Source organism: Charadrius vociferus, unplaced genomic scaffold, assembly GCF_000708025.1.
Source record: "Charadrius vociferus isolate BGI_N301 unplaced genomic scaffold, ASM70802v2 scaffold740, whole genome shotgun sequence".
NCBI classification, from domain to species: Eukaryota; Metazoa; Chordata; class Aves; order Charadriiformes; family Charadriidae; genus Charadrius; species Charadrius vociferus.
The window spans coordinates 883,561-899,448 of record NW_009646517.1 but is presented as its reverse complement, the minus strand read 5'-3'; the positions used below and the strand labels follow the sequence as shown (position 1 = coordinate 899,448).

At 45.0% G+C, this 15,888-nt stretch overlaps 1 protein-coding gene across 1 annotated transcript in view; it reads left to right on the top strand.

The window, feature by feature from the left end:
• LGALSL (lectin, galactoside-binding-like) overlaps window positions 1-3,802 on the top strand; it is a 5,725-nt gene extending 1,923 nt beyond the window's left edge. The window contains exons 3-4 of the mRNA XM_009885037.1: window positions 450-627; window positions 3,322-3,802. Of these exons, the coding sequence (XP_009883339.1) occupies window positions 450-627; window positions 3,322-3,465 (322 nt within the window). The 3' untranslated portion in view covers window positions 3,466-3,802. The remainder of the gene's footprint in view (window positions 1-449; window positions 628-3,321) is intronic.
• The last annotated feature ends 12,086 nt before the right edge of the window (window positions 3,803-15,888 follow it).

Below are 15,888 nucleotides of genomic sequence, written 5' to 3'. Positions count from 1 at the left end.
GGGGAGGGATGAGGGGGGGCGAGTGGGGAGGGGGAACCCCATGCCACGGACACACATGACCACACACATCCCTCCTTTCTGGAGAAGGATTATTTTTATCGTTATAAATATAGAGCGCTGATTTCTCCTTTGACCCATAGAGGGGGCATTTCTTTAAGGGATTCTGTTTTCCCGACGGTGTCGCTTGGGAGTAAAGGAGCATATATATATATATATACACACACATATATATGCACAACGCACATGTACACACATATATATACCCGCTATAACTGTGCTCTTGTCCCTGCTGAGCTTTCGGAGCATTCCCTGAATGGGAGCTGTCACCCCCCTGCCCCATGCCGCTATACTGTCAGTGGCTTTAATAAGCTGAGAAATGAGACTGGCGGTATTTTGGGGCCGATTTGCTTGTTTCTGGGTGAATGAGAGCCGGTTTGTTTGTGTTGCAGCTTCGGCATCAGCCTGACTTGCGGGGAGTCGGAAGATCCTCCTGCGGATGTAGCTATTGAACTGAAAGCCGTGTTTACAGACAGACAGTTTGTCAGAAACTCTTGTGTCGCCGGAGAATGGGGGGAAGAACAATCGTCTATTCCTTATTTTCCGTTTATACCGGACCAGCCTTTTAGGGTGAGTACCAGGATGACAGCGGCACACGCCGGATCTGATAAAGTGTAATATGACGAGAGTCACGGCAGAACCCGACTTGCCTCGTGTGAAATCGCGGTCTAGCCCGCACCGCTCCGGTTGCAGGATTGTTTGTATGGATCAGGAGTTGCGCGCAGATCCTGCTGCTGCAGGCAGTTCGGATGGGGCTGCGAACACCTCAGCGGGGTGTTATGACAAGTGGCAGGCTGTAATACCGCGTGACGAAGCGCACTTCCTCAGCTTAGTTTTATAGCTATAAATTAAAAAAAGTACCTCTATGTTATTAGTGCATTACGAGTTATTACTGGAAAATGTAAATACTCGGTGGGACTGCCGTATGTTTTGATGGTTTTTTTAATGGACGCAGTGTTTGCAATTTAGTGCGGCTAATAAGGATCACGTTCATCCTTTGTCTCCAGGGATGTTACACTGAGGTTGACCGTAGCCCTTCGTGTGAGCAGATTAAACGGCTAAGCAATAGTGGTATTCTTTTCCGAAGCCTGGGATTAAATCTCCCGTCAAATTTAAGTCTGTAGTCACTTGAAAGTGGTGTAGGTGGAAATACTGTGGTGCAGGGGATGGACTGGGTTGACCTAGAAGCAGATTCCCATCTGCGGTGTTTATGGTTATGTGAAGATGTCTTTGGAAATCAGGACTAACAAAGTATGCAGCTGCAGAGGGCTGCTTCTGTCTAGGCAGCTTCACTACATTGAGGGGGGGAAAAAAGGCTGCATGCCTTCTCCACGCGGCTGACCCAGAAAAACCCTCCTCCTCCTCCTCCCCGCCCCTCTTATGAAACCTCGATGGCCCCTCTGGCTAAATGCCGATGCTCCGACCAGCTGCCAAACTCTCCTAATCCATCTTGCCCCCCAGATAATCTCCCCCCAACCCCAAAAGCTCACCGTCTCCCCAGATGCTTGGGCTTTGAGAGGGTCTTTATGACTGGTTTTGTTGGGAATCGGTTGCGCTCCTACTCGCTTCTACAAACTCTCCCATCAGAGCTGGAAACGCCCTTTTGGTGCGTGCGGGAAATGCGCTTGAAAGGGTTGGGAGGCCTGGTCCTGCTCTGGCCGAGAGGGTTATACTACCTGCTGCAGTGGGGTAGTGCCTGGGCCAGACAAATTACCCAGAGCGGGTTTTGTGGGTGTCCCGCTAATGACAGTTGACGTTAGAGGACAGCGATATTGCACATTTGCCATGAGATACTGTAGAAAGCGAGTAGTTGTTATTTTTCTTCTCCCCCCCCTCTTTCTTTCCCCCTCAAATGCACAAATGGAATTTAGGCCCCAAATTGACTTTGATGGTCTCCCTCTTAGTGAATAAATTAGACTATTAAGTATTCTTGCCAATTACTTGTGATCCAGTCCAATTATCGTTCTGACGTGGCCCAGGGTGATCTGAAAAAAAAAAAAAAATGGATGGTAAGCAGCGTTGAGGCTAACCATATCTTTTACATAACACGGCCTGAGGCTGGATGCACCTGCCGCAGTGACACAGGAGCTACGCGGCAGCGCGGGCGCGTCCCTGTGTACGTGGCGCGCTACGAGGTCCCCCGGAGTTTAACTTCTGCTGGACTGTCTGCTGTCACTTCTCCCACTGCAACGTGCCCTCAGTCAGTCGGGCTTTGGCTCACTGGGTTTATTGCTGGCCCCGTTCCCGTTTTTATACGCTGTAATATTAGCAGAGTCAAGTGCCTGGAAGCAGCACTTCACTCCAGACTACCAGCCTCTTGAAATGACCCAGGATTTACATGTGGCTTCCCTGCAGATTTTCTTCTTAGCCTGTCTAGACCTGGAGGTCTCCATGCGCCTGTACGAGAAGCACGCGTTCTGTGCCCTCGTATCCCTTGTTTCCCACCAGGACAGCTCCAGCGAAGCTTAACAACAGGGCGCACTCTCAAGCCACCCCAAACATCAGGAATCTCCCGACCTGTCCAAGCCTGTTCAGCTCCAGGCTTTGTTGCTTTTCCAGAGCGTTTCTGCAGGGCTCCGGCAGGAGGGATGAGCTGTGTCCCTCCCTGATCTTGTTTGTGCCTTGTGCGAAGTGTCTAGCTGAATTCAAGCCATCCTGCACCGCATTTCCCTCGCTGCAGCCCCAGTATGGAGTCTTGGCCAACAGGGAGTGCTGGGCTGGTTGCAGCCACAATAGTGAAAGCTTTTCAGCTTTGCAGCAGCTCTGCGAGTACGTGTGGGAAGGGAGGGCAAACCTATCCCTCCTCTCGTGTTCACTCCCATCCAGTAAATTAACGGAAGCGTGGAAAGCATTGCAGAGGGAACTGCCCCTTTGTTCTGCAGCAATAAAAAAAATCTGTAGCAAGGAATGCAAGATTTGAGTTGGAGATACAATTTCTTCCCCCTGGAATTAGCGGTTGGAGTCTGTTTCTGGCATTATTCCAAGAGGCAAAACCTCCCTGATACCAGTGGGATTGGGTTCCAGAGTCCTCCCCGCCAGGACAGCGTGAGGTTGGCTTAACGTCCCTGTAAAGTAAGAGCAGATCCATCATAGTGTAACTGGTGTGGTGGGGGCAAACTGGTCTGGCTGTTATGTGGCGCATAAGTAGCAAAATGTGTGAGCGCACCAACGCTACTCGAAGGCTAATGGACTGTTCTTTGTATGCTGTGAAATAACTTCCCAGTTACACTGTGAACAACATGCTTTGTCATTTTGTTTTTACAGGTTGAGATACTTTGCGAGCATCCCCGGTTTAGAATATTTGTGGATGGACATCAGCTCTTTGATTTTTACCACCGTATTGAAACACTGTCAGCAATTGACACGATAAAGATAAACGGAGATCTTCAGCTTACAAAACTTGGCTGAGCTTGTTAGGACTGCAGATTCCAAACCGGCTCAAGTGCCATCGTCCGTTTGGAGAAGTGACAGTCGGCTCTGGACACAGCTATGGTAGGAAGGCTGCCTCGTTCCTTTTCTGCATGCAGTTCTTCACTCCAGTGCCGATGAACCGGGCTGTTGTTTATCCTAATGAAGAACATTGTTGGTTAATAGACATTGAGCCGTTTTTCTTGGATCAGACTAGCTCACCTGTGCTGGATAATCAAATTGGAATGGATTCAGAGAGACTCACAGTCTTGTTTCAAATCTCACAGAAAGGCAATTTCTGAAATGCAGTACTAAAACCGGTTACTGAACAGCAGTGGCACACACACACGCACATACACACACACACACAAAAAAAAAAGTTTTTCTTTTGCAAATATTGTTTCTGCACTGAAGTGGAGTAGTGTAGCACAACATAGGGCCACGTGCTGACGTCCTTACCCGGGGCCTGAGCCTGGTTCCATGGAAATCAATGGCAAAACTCCCGCTCACTTTAATGGGGTACAATCAAACTGTCTAGTCCTTAGTCAAGCACAATTCCCACTGATTTCTATGGGATTTTTGCACACGCCTGGGGGCCAGCTCTTCTGCTGGTGTAAATCGGCATCACCTCCATGGCTTGTGATGGAATTTTGCTGATCGCTCCCAGACACTGATTTGGCCCAAGGACTGTGCAAAAACTGGATGAGGGTGCAAGGACACAGCCTGTATATTTTAGTCAGGGTATTTGCATAGAATGTAGATCGTTACGAGTTTTTGCACAATGTATTGTTAATACAATTTTTAAAGCTTATCTGTAGTTTATTTATTTATACTCATTGTATGTATTATTAGTAAAAATGAACAATCTTACTGACGGTTAAGAACAGCAAAGTGTAAACATTTTGAATGTACAAAATGTCTTAGGTTCTTTGGCTAAACTTTACATATCATTCTTGAAAAACCATGTTTCCTATCGAACATTTAGTTACATTTTAGTGGAGCCCTCTAGGCCCTGGGAAAATGCAGGCATGGTAGTTGGTGGGGGTGGGAGGAACTCTTTGCATATTCACTAGAAACTGTTTTTCAGGGCTTACTAACTTTGCTGCACAGGATAGGTTTGAGTTAAAGTCGATCTGTTTTAAAAACTTAAACAGCAAAATTTGTAGGTTTAACTGTGCTTTTATAACCTGAGAAAAAGTTAAATTTGGTAGTCTCTTAGTTCAAAAAGAGAACCAGCCTCTCTCCAAGGGAGATGGGAGATTTTTTGCACTTGTTTGAGAACATGTTCGGCCTTTGATATGACAATTAAAACTTGTCTAGACAGCCAAGTTATTAATGCTTGAAAATCAGCTACTGCACATGAATAATAACTTTTCAAGTAGCTTTTTAAATAGTAGGTATAGCTGTATAAACACAGTCATTGCGCTACACTATAAATGAACACAGCCACTTTTCTTGACTTATTTAGGACTAAATACACTTTTTTCCTTGGCTGCTCACAATAGACTATAGCAGGTCTTTCTGAGTAGTTATAATGATGATATAAACGTATATTTAGGCAATTTTGAAAACATGTAATATAGGGACTTTCTAAGACACAGAATACAAAAACATCCTTTGTAGCACAGTATTTAAAAAAAAAAAAAAAAGAGAGAGAGAGAGAATCTCACAAACAGAACTATGTTAAACCTGCAATAAAGCTGTGGTTTAAAGCAACCAGAACTGGCATATCCAAAGTTAAGGGTAGAATGCCAGTTGTAAAGCCTCATTTTGCGCTAATTTGGCCTGCAGTTAAGAAGCCTTAGACTGCAAGCTGAAATTCCAACTGTGGCTCTAGTCCAAAGCCTGTTGGGGTCAATCAGAGTCCTCCGAGCATAGAAGCCTGATTCTTATTTCATGCAAGCGCAAAGCTCTCTGTAAAGCCAGGGGAGCGTTGCTGCTGCTGCAGATGAGTTAAGAATCAGGCTGCCAGCTACAACATACAAGTTTAAAATGGAATTTTTAGCCTTAACATTGACATTCCCTGACTTTTCCTCCTTTTTCCAAATTAAGAGAACCTGTTGTTTTCCAGATGATGTTTTTATCTGGTGTGTGGCTTTTAAGTTGTACATCGGATTCTATTTGTACTCCAAATTGAATCTTGATATGAAATGTTCCTATCTTGCTCTGTTTTTACTCTTTTACATGATGACTGTGTCATTTTCCATTGTATAAAGAATGCTGACAGTGTTTCGGTACAAAATATATTCTTAAAAATGATGGTGGTGATGATGATGATGATAATAAAAATCCAAGGGAAAGGTGCTTCTACATGAGGTGTTTGGGTTTTTCTCCAGCTTGGACATGTTTGTGGTTCCAAAGTGGATGCCGGCAGAAGATGAATTGTGTTTGGAGAGATATTTAGCACCCTCCCTGCCTAGCGCTTTCTCCAACTAGATCTGTAAAGCCAGGTTTGCTCAGGCAGTGCCGTTGCCTGAGGCTATCCTGCCAGTCCAGTGGGCCATAAGTAAGAGGCTGGAGAGTGTCAAGTAGCACCGTGACTCTACAGTAGCACAAAACCAAAAGGGATCTCCCTGACCACAAAGCCGGTAAAGATTTCCCCTCCGTGCCTTCACTGTAGCCCAGAAAAAGCAGTTTGGCTGACTTAAATTTTCAGCTGCTCGGAGTAGGTTAGCACAGCCCTTGGACTTCTACCCTGCACGGGCTGGGCACAGCACAGTGCCTGGGCCAGGGACACTGAGATGAACTCAATGCACCGTCATGAGGGTGACATCTCTGTCAGCAGCAAGGGCCCAGTGATACTGCCTTGCCTCTGTTCCCACCCTCCATGCTGGGCACTTCTGTTTGTTCCTGCTCCAGTAGTTCTCTGTCTCGGGAAAATGCTTTTTTGAACCCGATTCTGGTTTTGCCTTTGCATAACTCCACCAACCGCGGCACCCACCACCTGATTCTGCCCTATTGTGGTTTCTGAGCCAGGCTTCGAGGCAAGAAGGGCTGCGAACCCACTTCTGATGGGTTGTGGTTTGGCTGAGAGCTCAGGAAAGGGCAGAAAGTCACTGTTAAGGCTTTCACATTTGTTTAACATCAGTTTGGAAGCCTTTTCACTTGTCTTCTGCTCTGGGGCAGTACCAGGCTATGGTGGGCGAAAGAAGGATGATGTCTATACAATCAGGGGCCGTTCCACGCGTGCTTGGCTTACGTTGGCTGATCGTGTTCAGAAGCTACTGGTGAACACTTCTAGGCGCAGAGTAAGTCAGAGAAAACCGAGGCCTTAAACTTTTCTGTTCAGCTGGACTTTGAGCCAAATCCAAACGTTTAAGATGGGAGACTGTGCTGCAAAATTTATATCTGAATCCTTTGGTCCCCACAATTTAGGAATTATTCAGATCCTCATTTTGGATATAAGCCCTACCAGCCCTGAAATAAGACTGTTTCCAAATTGGGCCAGGTTTTCAAAATGTTTTTCAGTAGGGACAAGTAGTCTGTGAGCTTCTTGGAAGCTGCAATTCTTCTGGACTAAGTTAGTGTGTGAACCAACTTTTGAAATCTTATGCTAGAATTTATTAGCTGAGTATTTCTGTGGTTTCCTGTGAATGAGGAAATGAATTCTGAAATGAAAGAAGCCTTGAATGGGTAAAACCCATGTGGAGTGGAAACCCTCAACTTAGCATAGCTTTATTTTTTCTAAAGAGGAAAAAGTAAAAAGAAAACCAACCAAAACCACGACCAAATTATTTAGTTACGTTTGGAATTGGCTGTGATAAAGCTGATTTAATTAAAAAAAAAAAAAAAGATGTTATTGCCTACTCAGAAAGAGCCTTGAAATAATTCAGTATCATGTGAGGTAGTCTGTGTCTAAACATATTTCACGTAAACGCTTTTTCACAGCCAAGTTGTTAAAACTGTTACAAAATACCTTCTTTTTGTGTCACAATTAGAAATGTTTGCCCCACCTTGAAAGAACATTTTGTACTAAATATTCATATGTTGTCTATGTGAACTTGCACTAACATATATTATATTCTCTCTCCCTTCCTTGACTAGCTTGAGAAGAAATAGGCGTAATATTGCTAAACCGGTTGAATGTGACATCTGCTTGAGGCATAGCATCTTTCTCAAGGGCTGTTTTGAGTAAACAGCCTGAAAACCAAAGGGAGAGCCTGATTCACCATTCTGCTGTGCCAGCTTTCCACCCCTGTCACTCTCCCGCTGTGAGGCTGAGACTGAAGCCCTGAGATTTTAATGCAAGGGAGCAGCACCGAGATTTTTATCTTCCGCGATTTAAAACTATTCACTGTGGAGGGAACAAGAAACGAGTAGCCACAGCACTTTCAAGCTTGGTGGTAGTGTTGGGGTAGCATGAAGGTGCTGTAGTCCTAATGGAGCGCGAGTTCAGAGAGAGGTAGTGGACATTTCAGAGCCAGCCAAGAGCACAGGCTGTGGAGCTGCATGACAGTGTCCCAGGGACGGGCATTTGCCACATTGTTAGCTGCCACCTTCTGCAACCCCGATACCAGGACACACAGCAAAAAAACAGCGTTGATTACAGGTCTGGAAAGCATGAACGGGTTTATTTTCCTACCTGCCTTCTTTGAAAGAGGCTCCCAGATAAATAATAGGAATAGCCATGCCGCTAAGGTATTTTTTTCCTCTGCATACGTTCAATCAGTGTATCTGATGCAGCGCTCATGTTGCCTCCCATACATGAGAGGTGCTCCCCACAGCAATCCACAGCGCTGCTTTCCACACTACGGCTGGTTACAGTGACCTTTTCGTGCACAAAACTGCAGAGCCAGTTAGTGGTGGCTCTAAGAAACCTCCCAGCACCCCTGGAATTGATATGACAGTGTGAGGAACAAGAGTCAGGCTGAGGAGAGCCCTAGATGCTCACTATGGTAAGCACAGAAATTAGGAAGAAAAGCTACACAAGCCTGGGAACAGGTAGTGACCTGGGTGAGATTTTTTGTAATCGTGGGTATTGTTCTGATTTTCTCACGTGGATCAGAAAGCATACCAGTAAAAGTCACTTTGCACTGAATGGTGTGTGGGGTTAGAACCAAGGCCAACACAAACGGGGAGAAAAAATGAGCTGCAGACGCTTTATCTGGCTTTGATACACCCTCCCAGCTCCTCCCAGCAATCACTGCTGTTATGAACATACACAATTACTACAACAAGGAGATTTAGCAGCATGTGCAAGATCAAAATAATAAACTCATACTTTGCCACAGGTCCTCCCTAGCTTCTGTTGCTAGGCCTCTCCATCTGCCTGTCAACAAATAACTATATCCTGCTGCTTTTAAAATCCATGGCAAAAATCCTTTTGACTTTCATAGAAATAGGTCCATAAGAAAAGGGGTATTTCTAGCTCTCCCTCTCCAGTTATTTTCAGCTGGGGCATACTCAAAAACTGAGTTTATTTTTAAGTATGAATAGAGGACTATTTCTGTCCACATTAACCATTTGACAGAATCAACAGAAAGCAGTAACGCTGGTTTCACAGTTAGCTGATGAAATGTCTTATATTCATCAGCTTCTGCTTTTTAAAAGTGAGGGTGTGCACGAAATGACCGGGCAATAATAGTAATCTGTATCATTCACCACAGGTCTATTTTTATGTGTTGTGCCAATTTCATAATGAACTTTTAATAACAATAAAATGTGAAATCTTCACTAGGTGGTTCTGTCTTTTATCTGAATTATTAATGCTCACCACACACCCCCTTGACTTCTTTAATTTCTGGCTGCTTTTATGTTCTGACTGTTTTTCAGAGGTAAGTAACAATTTCCCTCATAAAACTGTAGTGTGAAATTTTGGAATGAGATGTGCGGCTTTGGTAGCAGCTTGTGTAAAACTCCTTTACAGTTTAAACACACTATACAGAACAATCAAATAATTTCATTAGAGGAAAGAATAGTCTTACTCATGCAAGACTCCTGCTGACATCACTGGGCAGTGTAAGCCTCAGGAGCTAACAGGCACGACTCAGAGCTTACAGCCAGGACGCGAGACACCATTGGCTGATCCCTTTTTTTGCATAGGATAAAACAGCCCGTCAACAGCGTAACTTACACACACACGCGCTCAAGTTCACTCTGGTGGGACTGGATTCATGGGTCAGGGTTACATGGTGAGTAAAAACACCAGATCAGCTCCAGAGATATGTTATTATGAGATCCAGCATTTTACTTGTTGGCATGATCCTAACTGAAGATCACATTGACCCGAGTAAGTGCAAGAGGAAACTTTAAGGTCTCAGCTTCTTTCTGTTAAAGCTATTGGAAAAATTCTGCAGGACCCAAATGGGAAAGGATTATGACCTACATCTAGTTGTGGCTGTAAAAAATGAGTGAGGTTTCTGAGGGAAACCTCAAAATCCAAACAGCACTGAAGCAGCAGATGAACAGGATTTGAATGGAGCTAGTTCTGTGGGTTTTCTCTCAATAAAATGACTACCAGTTGGATGTTCCCCACATAGTTCATCCCAGCTCTAACCCATGAGCATGGATCGGTGGCCATCCCTGCTCAAAGCCAGCCTGATATTTGCCCTTTGTTTACTATACATGACCCTAAAAGGGGGTACGTTAAGATATCTAGAGGTTCTGAGTTCAAACACAGTATCAGGTAACCTAGATGCACACCAGAAATGGCTGTGAATGGTGTAAAGGCAGCATCTAGTCTCCACTAGACAGCAGAACAACCGCAGCCACATAAATGCCTGGGGGGATTTTCAAAAGGGGGAATATATACATCAAATTTCACCACTTGCATTGGCTAAGTCCTATAGAGGCCCTTGTAAAGCTCTCCTTTGACCTGCAGTACTGAGTAAAGTACAGGCATGAGTTTTGGGGGGAAGAAAGGGAAGGGGTCACCCGCTCCACTGAAAGCACCTGATGTGGTGAGTGCCATGTGTATTTCTCTCCCATTCTGATCTGCACTATGGATGCCTCACAGCTGGGCCTTATTTTGGTGGAGTGTTTCTGAGCTTGAAGTCAAGCCAATTCATGCTCAGGGCTTCACTCACAGGAATACCACGAATACGACTCTTTGCTAGCACTGCACTGGATCTTATTTTTGAATTATGACTTTCATCACTCTTCTAAGAATAGAGGCTGGCTCTGAAACACTGCCTCGGCTCCAGCATTCTGCAAAGGTTACACATTTCTCATCCTGTTCAGGTTTTGAGGCTTCAGTTCCACACTGATGCCTTGCTAGACCAGGACTGTGATGCTAGGTGGGGGGGCATGATTCAGTGGAAGACCCTGAGAAGGAGGTGGCTTTCAGCAGCTCTCTTCCCAGCAGGCAGAAAAGAAGACCTGCAAGTCCCCCTCAGCAGTGAGAAGTGACAGTGAAACAGAGCTAGGCTGACTCCTGGTTTGCAGAACAGGGCTTCCTTGAGACACTGAAAGGTAGAAACAAAAGCCCAGTTAATTAGAAAAAGCTTCATTGAAGCTGAATCTTAGCAGCAGAGAAAATGGGGGGATTTTGGTACTAGGCAATCTGATGAGCAAAGAGCCATGCTCTCTCAGTGCTCAGAGGCCGTGGGCAGGTGTTGCTTCAGTCGAGCAGAGAGGCAGAGTTCCGTGCCGTGGAGCAGCCTGTCGCCAAGTGCTGATGGAGATACTGGAGGTTTCCGGGAGTGCTCAGTGGCTCTGCCTTCGCCTGGCTCCAAAAACCCTTGCGACGGGAGAAAAGCCAGTGCTGACAGTATTGTAATGTATGACAAGCTACAGTAGCAGCTCCAGCACCACATGCTCAAAGAGGCAAAGAGGATTCTTTCCTGGCTGCTCTCTAAGAAATCTTCTGTTCAATGGGAAAGATAATCACTGTCTAGAAGAGACAAACAAAATATTTTCATTTAAAAGTACAAAGGCTGCAACAAGAGTAGTGGGGTTTCGTTTACACCCCATTTGTGGAAGAAAGATACAATGAGCTACAGTGGCTACAAAACAGACAGAGGGGCAAAGCTGGGAGCAGCTCTGGATTACTGCGTGGGTGCAGAACACAGCTTCCACATCCCTTCCCCTCCGTTTCCACTGCCTTTTCCCAGAGGTGGAGGGTCCGCTCCACAAGAGAGAACCGTTGCTGGAAACCCCACAGCCAGAGGTATTCTCCTGTGGCTTCAGAGCTTTATACGTCCTCTACAGACACCTACCAAGGTGTGCTTTATTTAGCGCCACTCACTGAAGAACTTCAAAGCACTGACAAACTTTACAATTCATGTTCATTCACAAATGCCGCTTGCCATTTCGAGTATTGCTGCTGTTATACTATGGGCGGGGAGAGGGAAGAACAGAGACGTAACAACAGTTTCTCAGCAATCAGTGCTGTAATTTGAAATATACTGATTTGCACGCATCTAATGTCTCAACACTGTGACTTTTGGCTACAACACTGAAGTTCAGACTCCCAGGCCCCCTCCTTCACTCCCCAGGCAGACGTTATTTTGGACCAGACTATCCAACAATAAGATTGAGTAATGCCATACACTGTGAGTAGCTCCTCTGGGATCCGAAGGGCTGTTTGTAATCCAAAATCCTTCCAAAATGTGATTTTTTAAATAGTAAAAATTGAATGACATTCCGTCATTTTTTTGTAGCCTCCACTAACTCGCCGTGCTTTTCACCTGTAATTTAAATAATGCAGAAGAGAAGCTGGAACATGGAAGACCAGGTTTCCTAGCAGGGAGTTGTTTGCTGCACCCTGAATTCAAAAGATGATGTGCACACGCATTTTCCCGGACAAAATACAGCAATCACATCCTGAGTGATGCAAACAGGTAGACCTCTCTTGATTTCAGTGAAAGTACACTGATTGATAGCAACCAAGCACCTGCTGGAGTATGACCTGGTTGAGGGTTCCTGTAACAAACCTAAGCTCTTTGAGCTATTCAAAAGATGCTCTCAGGCAAAATAACGGGATTCTATTTAGCAAAGGGAAGCATGTGATTGTTTTAATGCATTGTACAGCTGAAGCTGTGATAATGCAGGCTAGAAGATGATGTTTTTAAGTGAAAGGGAAATCAGTGGTAATTATAATTGTTGTCTTTATGTATTACCAGCTGTATTGATTACCTTCATCCTGCGTGTCACTGGCAACTAGGGAACACGATACATTACCTCATGCTAGTGCTGGAGAGCAGCAGAGATGGGCTTATTTTTAGAAACAAGATTCCCACAGTGTAATTGTAGCAATTGGATGATCGTACACATGCATATTAAAATACCAACAGATGAATTCCTGGACAGTGCCAGCAAACATTGCACTGTTTGGGGTAGGAGTAAAGGGCAGGAATGAACAGCTCAGAAGTTCAACAACTGACAAGCACAGCGTTTTTCCCTCTAAGAGTGTCCCCTGAGAGCTGTGCGGCTCACATTGGCCAGTGTGGAAGGGAAGCTGGTAAAAAGCAGGATCTCACTTTCCAGGATGAAGACATGATGCATTTGCAGGTCAGAGTGTCCACATCTCTCCTGCTTTACCTGGTCCTGTAACACATGAACTTACATCTCTGTACCAGTAAAGAGAACGGATGGCCATCTACAGATATCCTTCAAGGGCTCAGTCCTGGGTCCCAGCTGCCAGTGGCAATGTTTGGGGTTTCCGTATTGCACAACAGGGCATGGTGTGGAGCTTCCTGGCTCATTAAACTTAACCAGATTGCAGAAGTGCAAGGCTTATAGCTGGTCCCAAAACCGTACAGATGTGGGCACACAGCTGGTAGGGCCAAGTTGCCTGTAAGCAAAATCGAGTGGGAAGTTACCAGGAGCTACCTGTGCAGAGCAGATGTGCAGCAGCATCTGTTGGGAACTTAAACGTCTCGTAAGTTTCTTTACAAGGCATTTATATGCCTTGTAAAGCAGAAGAAGCTGTTTCAGACTCTCTGGGAATAACATCAGCCAGGTTTAACAGTCCTGTCATTGGGCCGGTTTAGACAGGAGTTGTACAGGATCAAACAAGGTCTGAACCTTTCCACTGAGTGCCAAGCCAAGTGGCTCTAAGTAGAGGCCAATTTGGGTTCACTTGTAGAAGAAATAACTAATGTACACCTGAAGGATTCAGCAGCCATTCAGGTAGCTGTCAGAATGCCAGAGATGATCTAGTAAACTGTTGCTGTATACAATATAAATAAACTGATGATCACAGACCATCACAGGAGCATGGTGACTATTATACTTGATAAAACTGGTGGTCCAAATAGTTCACAGTCTTTGGCTGTACTAACTGGAATGTGTTTTGGAGGACAGCACAAGGGATGCTGTGGTAGATAGCTATATCATAGCCTGCCCCAGACAGATTTTTCTTTCAATTCTTTTAGTAGAATTGGTCTGAAACCTACTCAATAGTCTTGAATTTTATGTATTCATCACTGGTATTGCAGTGATTTCAATTGGTGTTGGAGGCTATCAAATGCCTGATCTTTTTCAGAGTCCTGTTACATTTATGCATGCTGATATTGTTCATGAATGGCAATATACTCCATGCAAAGAAAATTCCTCTCTGTCTGCCTTCAATGTACCACTTTTCTGTCTTATTATATGCCCTTTAATCCTTTAATAGGTGGATGAATAAAGAGAAGACCCTAAACTACCTTCTCAGCATCATTTAGCTTTGAATACACTTTCATCATATTTATTATCACCTTCTTCAAGGTACACAGTCCTTTTCAACCTAATGACCAAATACCAGACTGGAAACTTTTCTAAAACGTTTTAGCACATGGCTTCAATCCACACTGTAAGAATGAACAATCACTACAGTCAAAGTAAATTGCAGGTGCTGGTTTATTGCCTAACATCCTGATATAAATGTAAGATAAAGGCCTACTCCAGGGGGTGTAGTGCAACATGAAATCCAAGTGTACAGACTTTGCATATCAAGCTTTATCTTCACTTCAGAAAAGCCTCTAATTATGCTGAAATGTGTGCTTTCAAGCTTTTCTACACCTGGCCTCCAGGAACCCTCCCTGTTAACTGCAGGCAATGACTCCCTCCATGTCATTCCTTCCCCACAAGGGATTTTAGACACTGACTCTCCATAGCCACGGCATCAGACCAAACGGACCTCCATCTCCTCAGCCTGTTCCCACCCGCCCCTGGCCAGCCCCCAGATAACTTTCGTGGCTTCCTTTATGTTCAAGTCACCTTTTTCTAACCGCAGTGCTGGAAGGGAGTAGTCAGATTTGGCCTCTCAGAGCATACCACTCCACAGGGAACATCCTGTTCTGGAGAGGGCACAGCAGGAAGAAACGTCCTTCACGGCATTCAGGGCGACGTGAGCCAGGTTGCAAACAGGAGGCCACAATTTTCACTGCCAGACACTGCCACCCATCTCAGGCACGTAGCAGCTCCACTCACCCTCTTCTGAGCTGCTTGGTTTAGACCTCAAACAGATCCAAAGGGAAATTCTGGATACCTTCACAGGTGAACTTCCATATACGGCCATGAAGCCACAGGCTGTGAGGGTTGGCATGCAGATACGTACCAGCATGCCAAAACTTCCACGGCAACATGTAACTAGTATACACAAATACAATTACACACACATTTATTGGGAGAAGGTGGTAGAGTGACTCGAACATGTGTCAACAGCTTCCAGGGTGAGGATTTAAAAGAGCTATTTGGTGCAATAAAGACTGATGCTTAATGCACAATTTTTCTGCAAAGACTGCTTTTTTGCTTAGGCCAGCTGAGTGGCTACATTAATGGGAAAACTGGAAGCCTTTTAGCAGGTGAGTAGTAGCAAAAACTGCAGGGGTATTCATGCCATCGTCTGCAGCATCTAATTTCAGCTGTGGTAATTCAGTCTGGTCTATGCGGGTTCCCTATATAGGCAGTGGAAAGAGAGACACTTCTCCAGCGGATGACTTAGCAGAGACAATTTTGATGCCCTCAATGGTCTTCCAGAGGCCTAAGCTCCAACGTTTATAAGGGGACTTTGAGGACACTCGCCTTCTACCAAACACACAAATGTAGACCCCTGGTCTCCCCTTCACGCAAATACACATCCAGTGTTTAAAGTTCCTTTAAAAAAAAAAGAGGGAGCTGGAAACAACAGGCCACAGATAGGTGACTCGATGTTTCCTTAAGCACCTGCTTAAGGAAAGAAACTACCACCCTAAGAAAGTGAAGAACAGCAAGGGCTTTCAGTGCTGAAGGCAGAGGGCTATGCATCACTCACAGAACAAAGAAAACACTTGCAATTCTGCTTCCACAGGGGTTCACCTGTCCTGTCAGACTTGGAAAGACATCTGAATAAAAAGCCCTGGAAGGAACTGAGGCACTGAGGGCAGCACCTGCACAACATCCCTCTTCAGCATCCCACGGGTGACGCAAGCGTCTTCTATAAGTAGGAGTAAGAAACACAATATGCTCTATCAACTAGAAACACTAAATGATGTGGAAAGGGCTCTAGAAACATGTGAC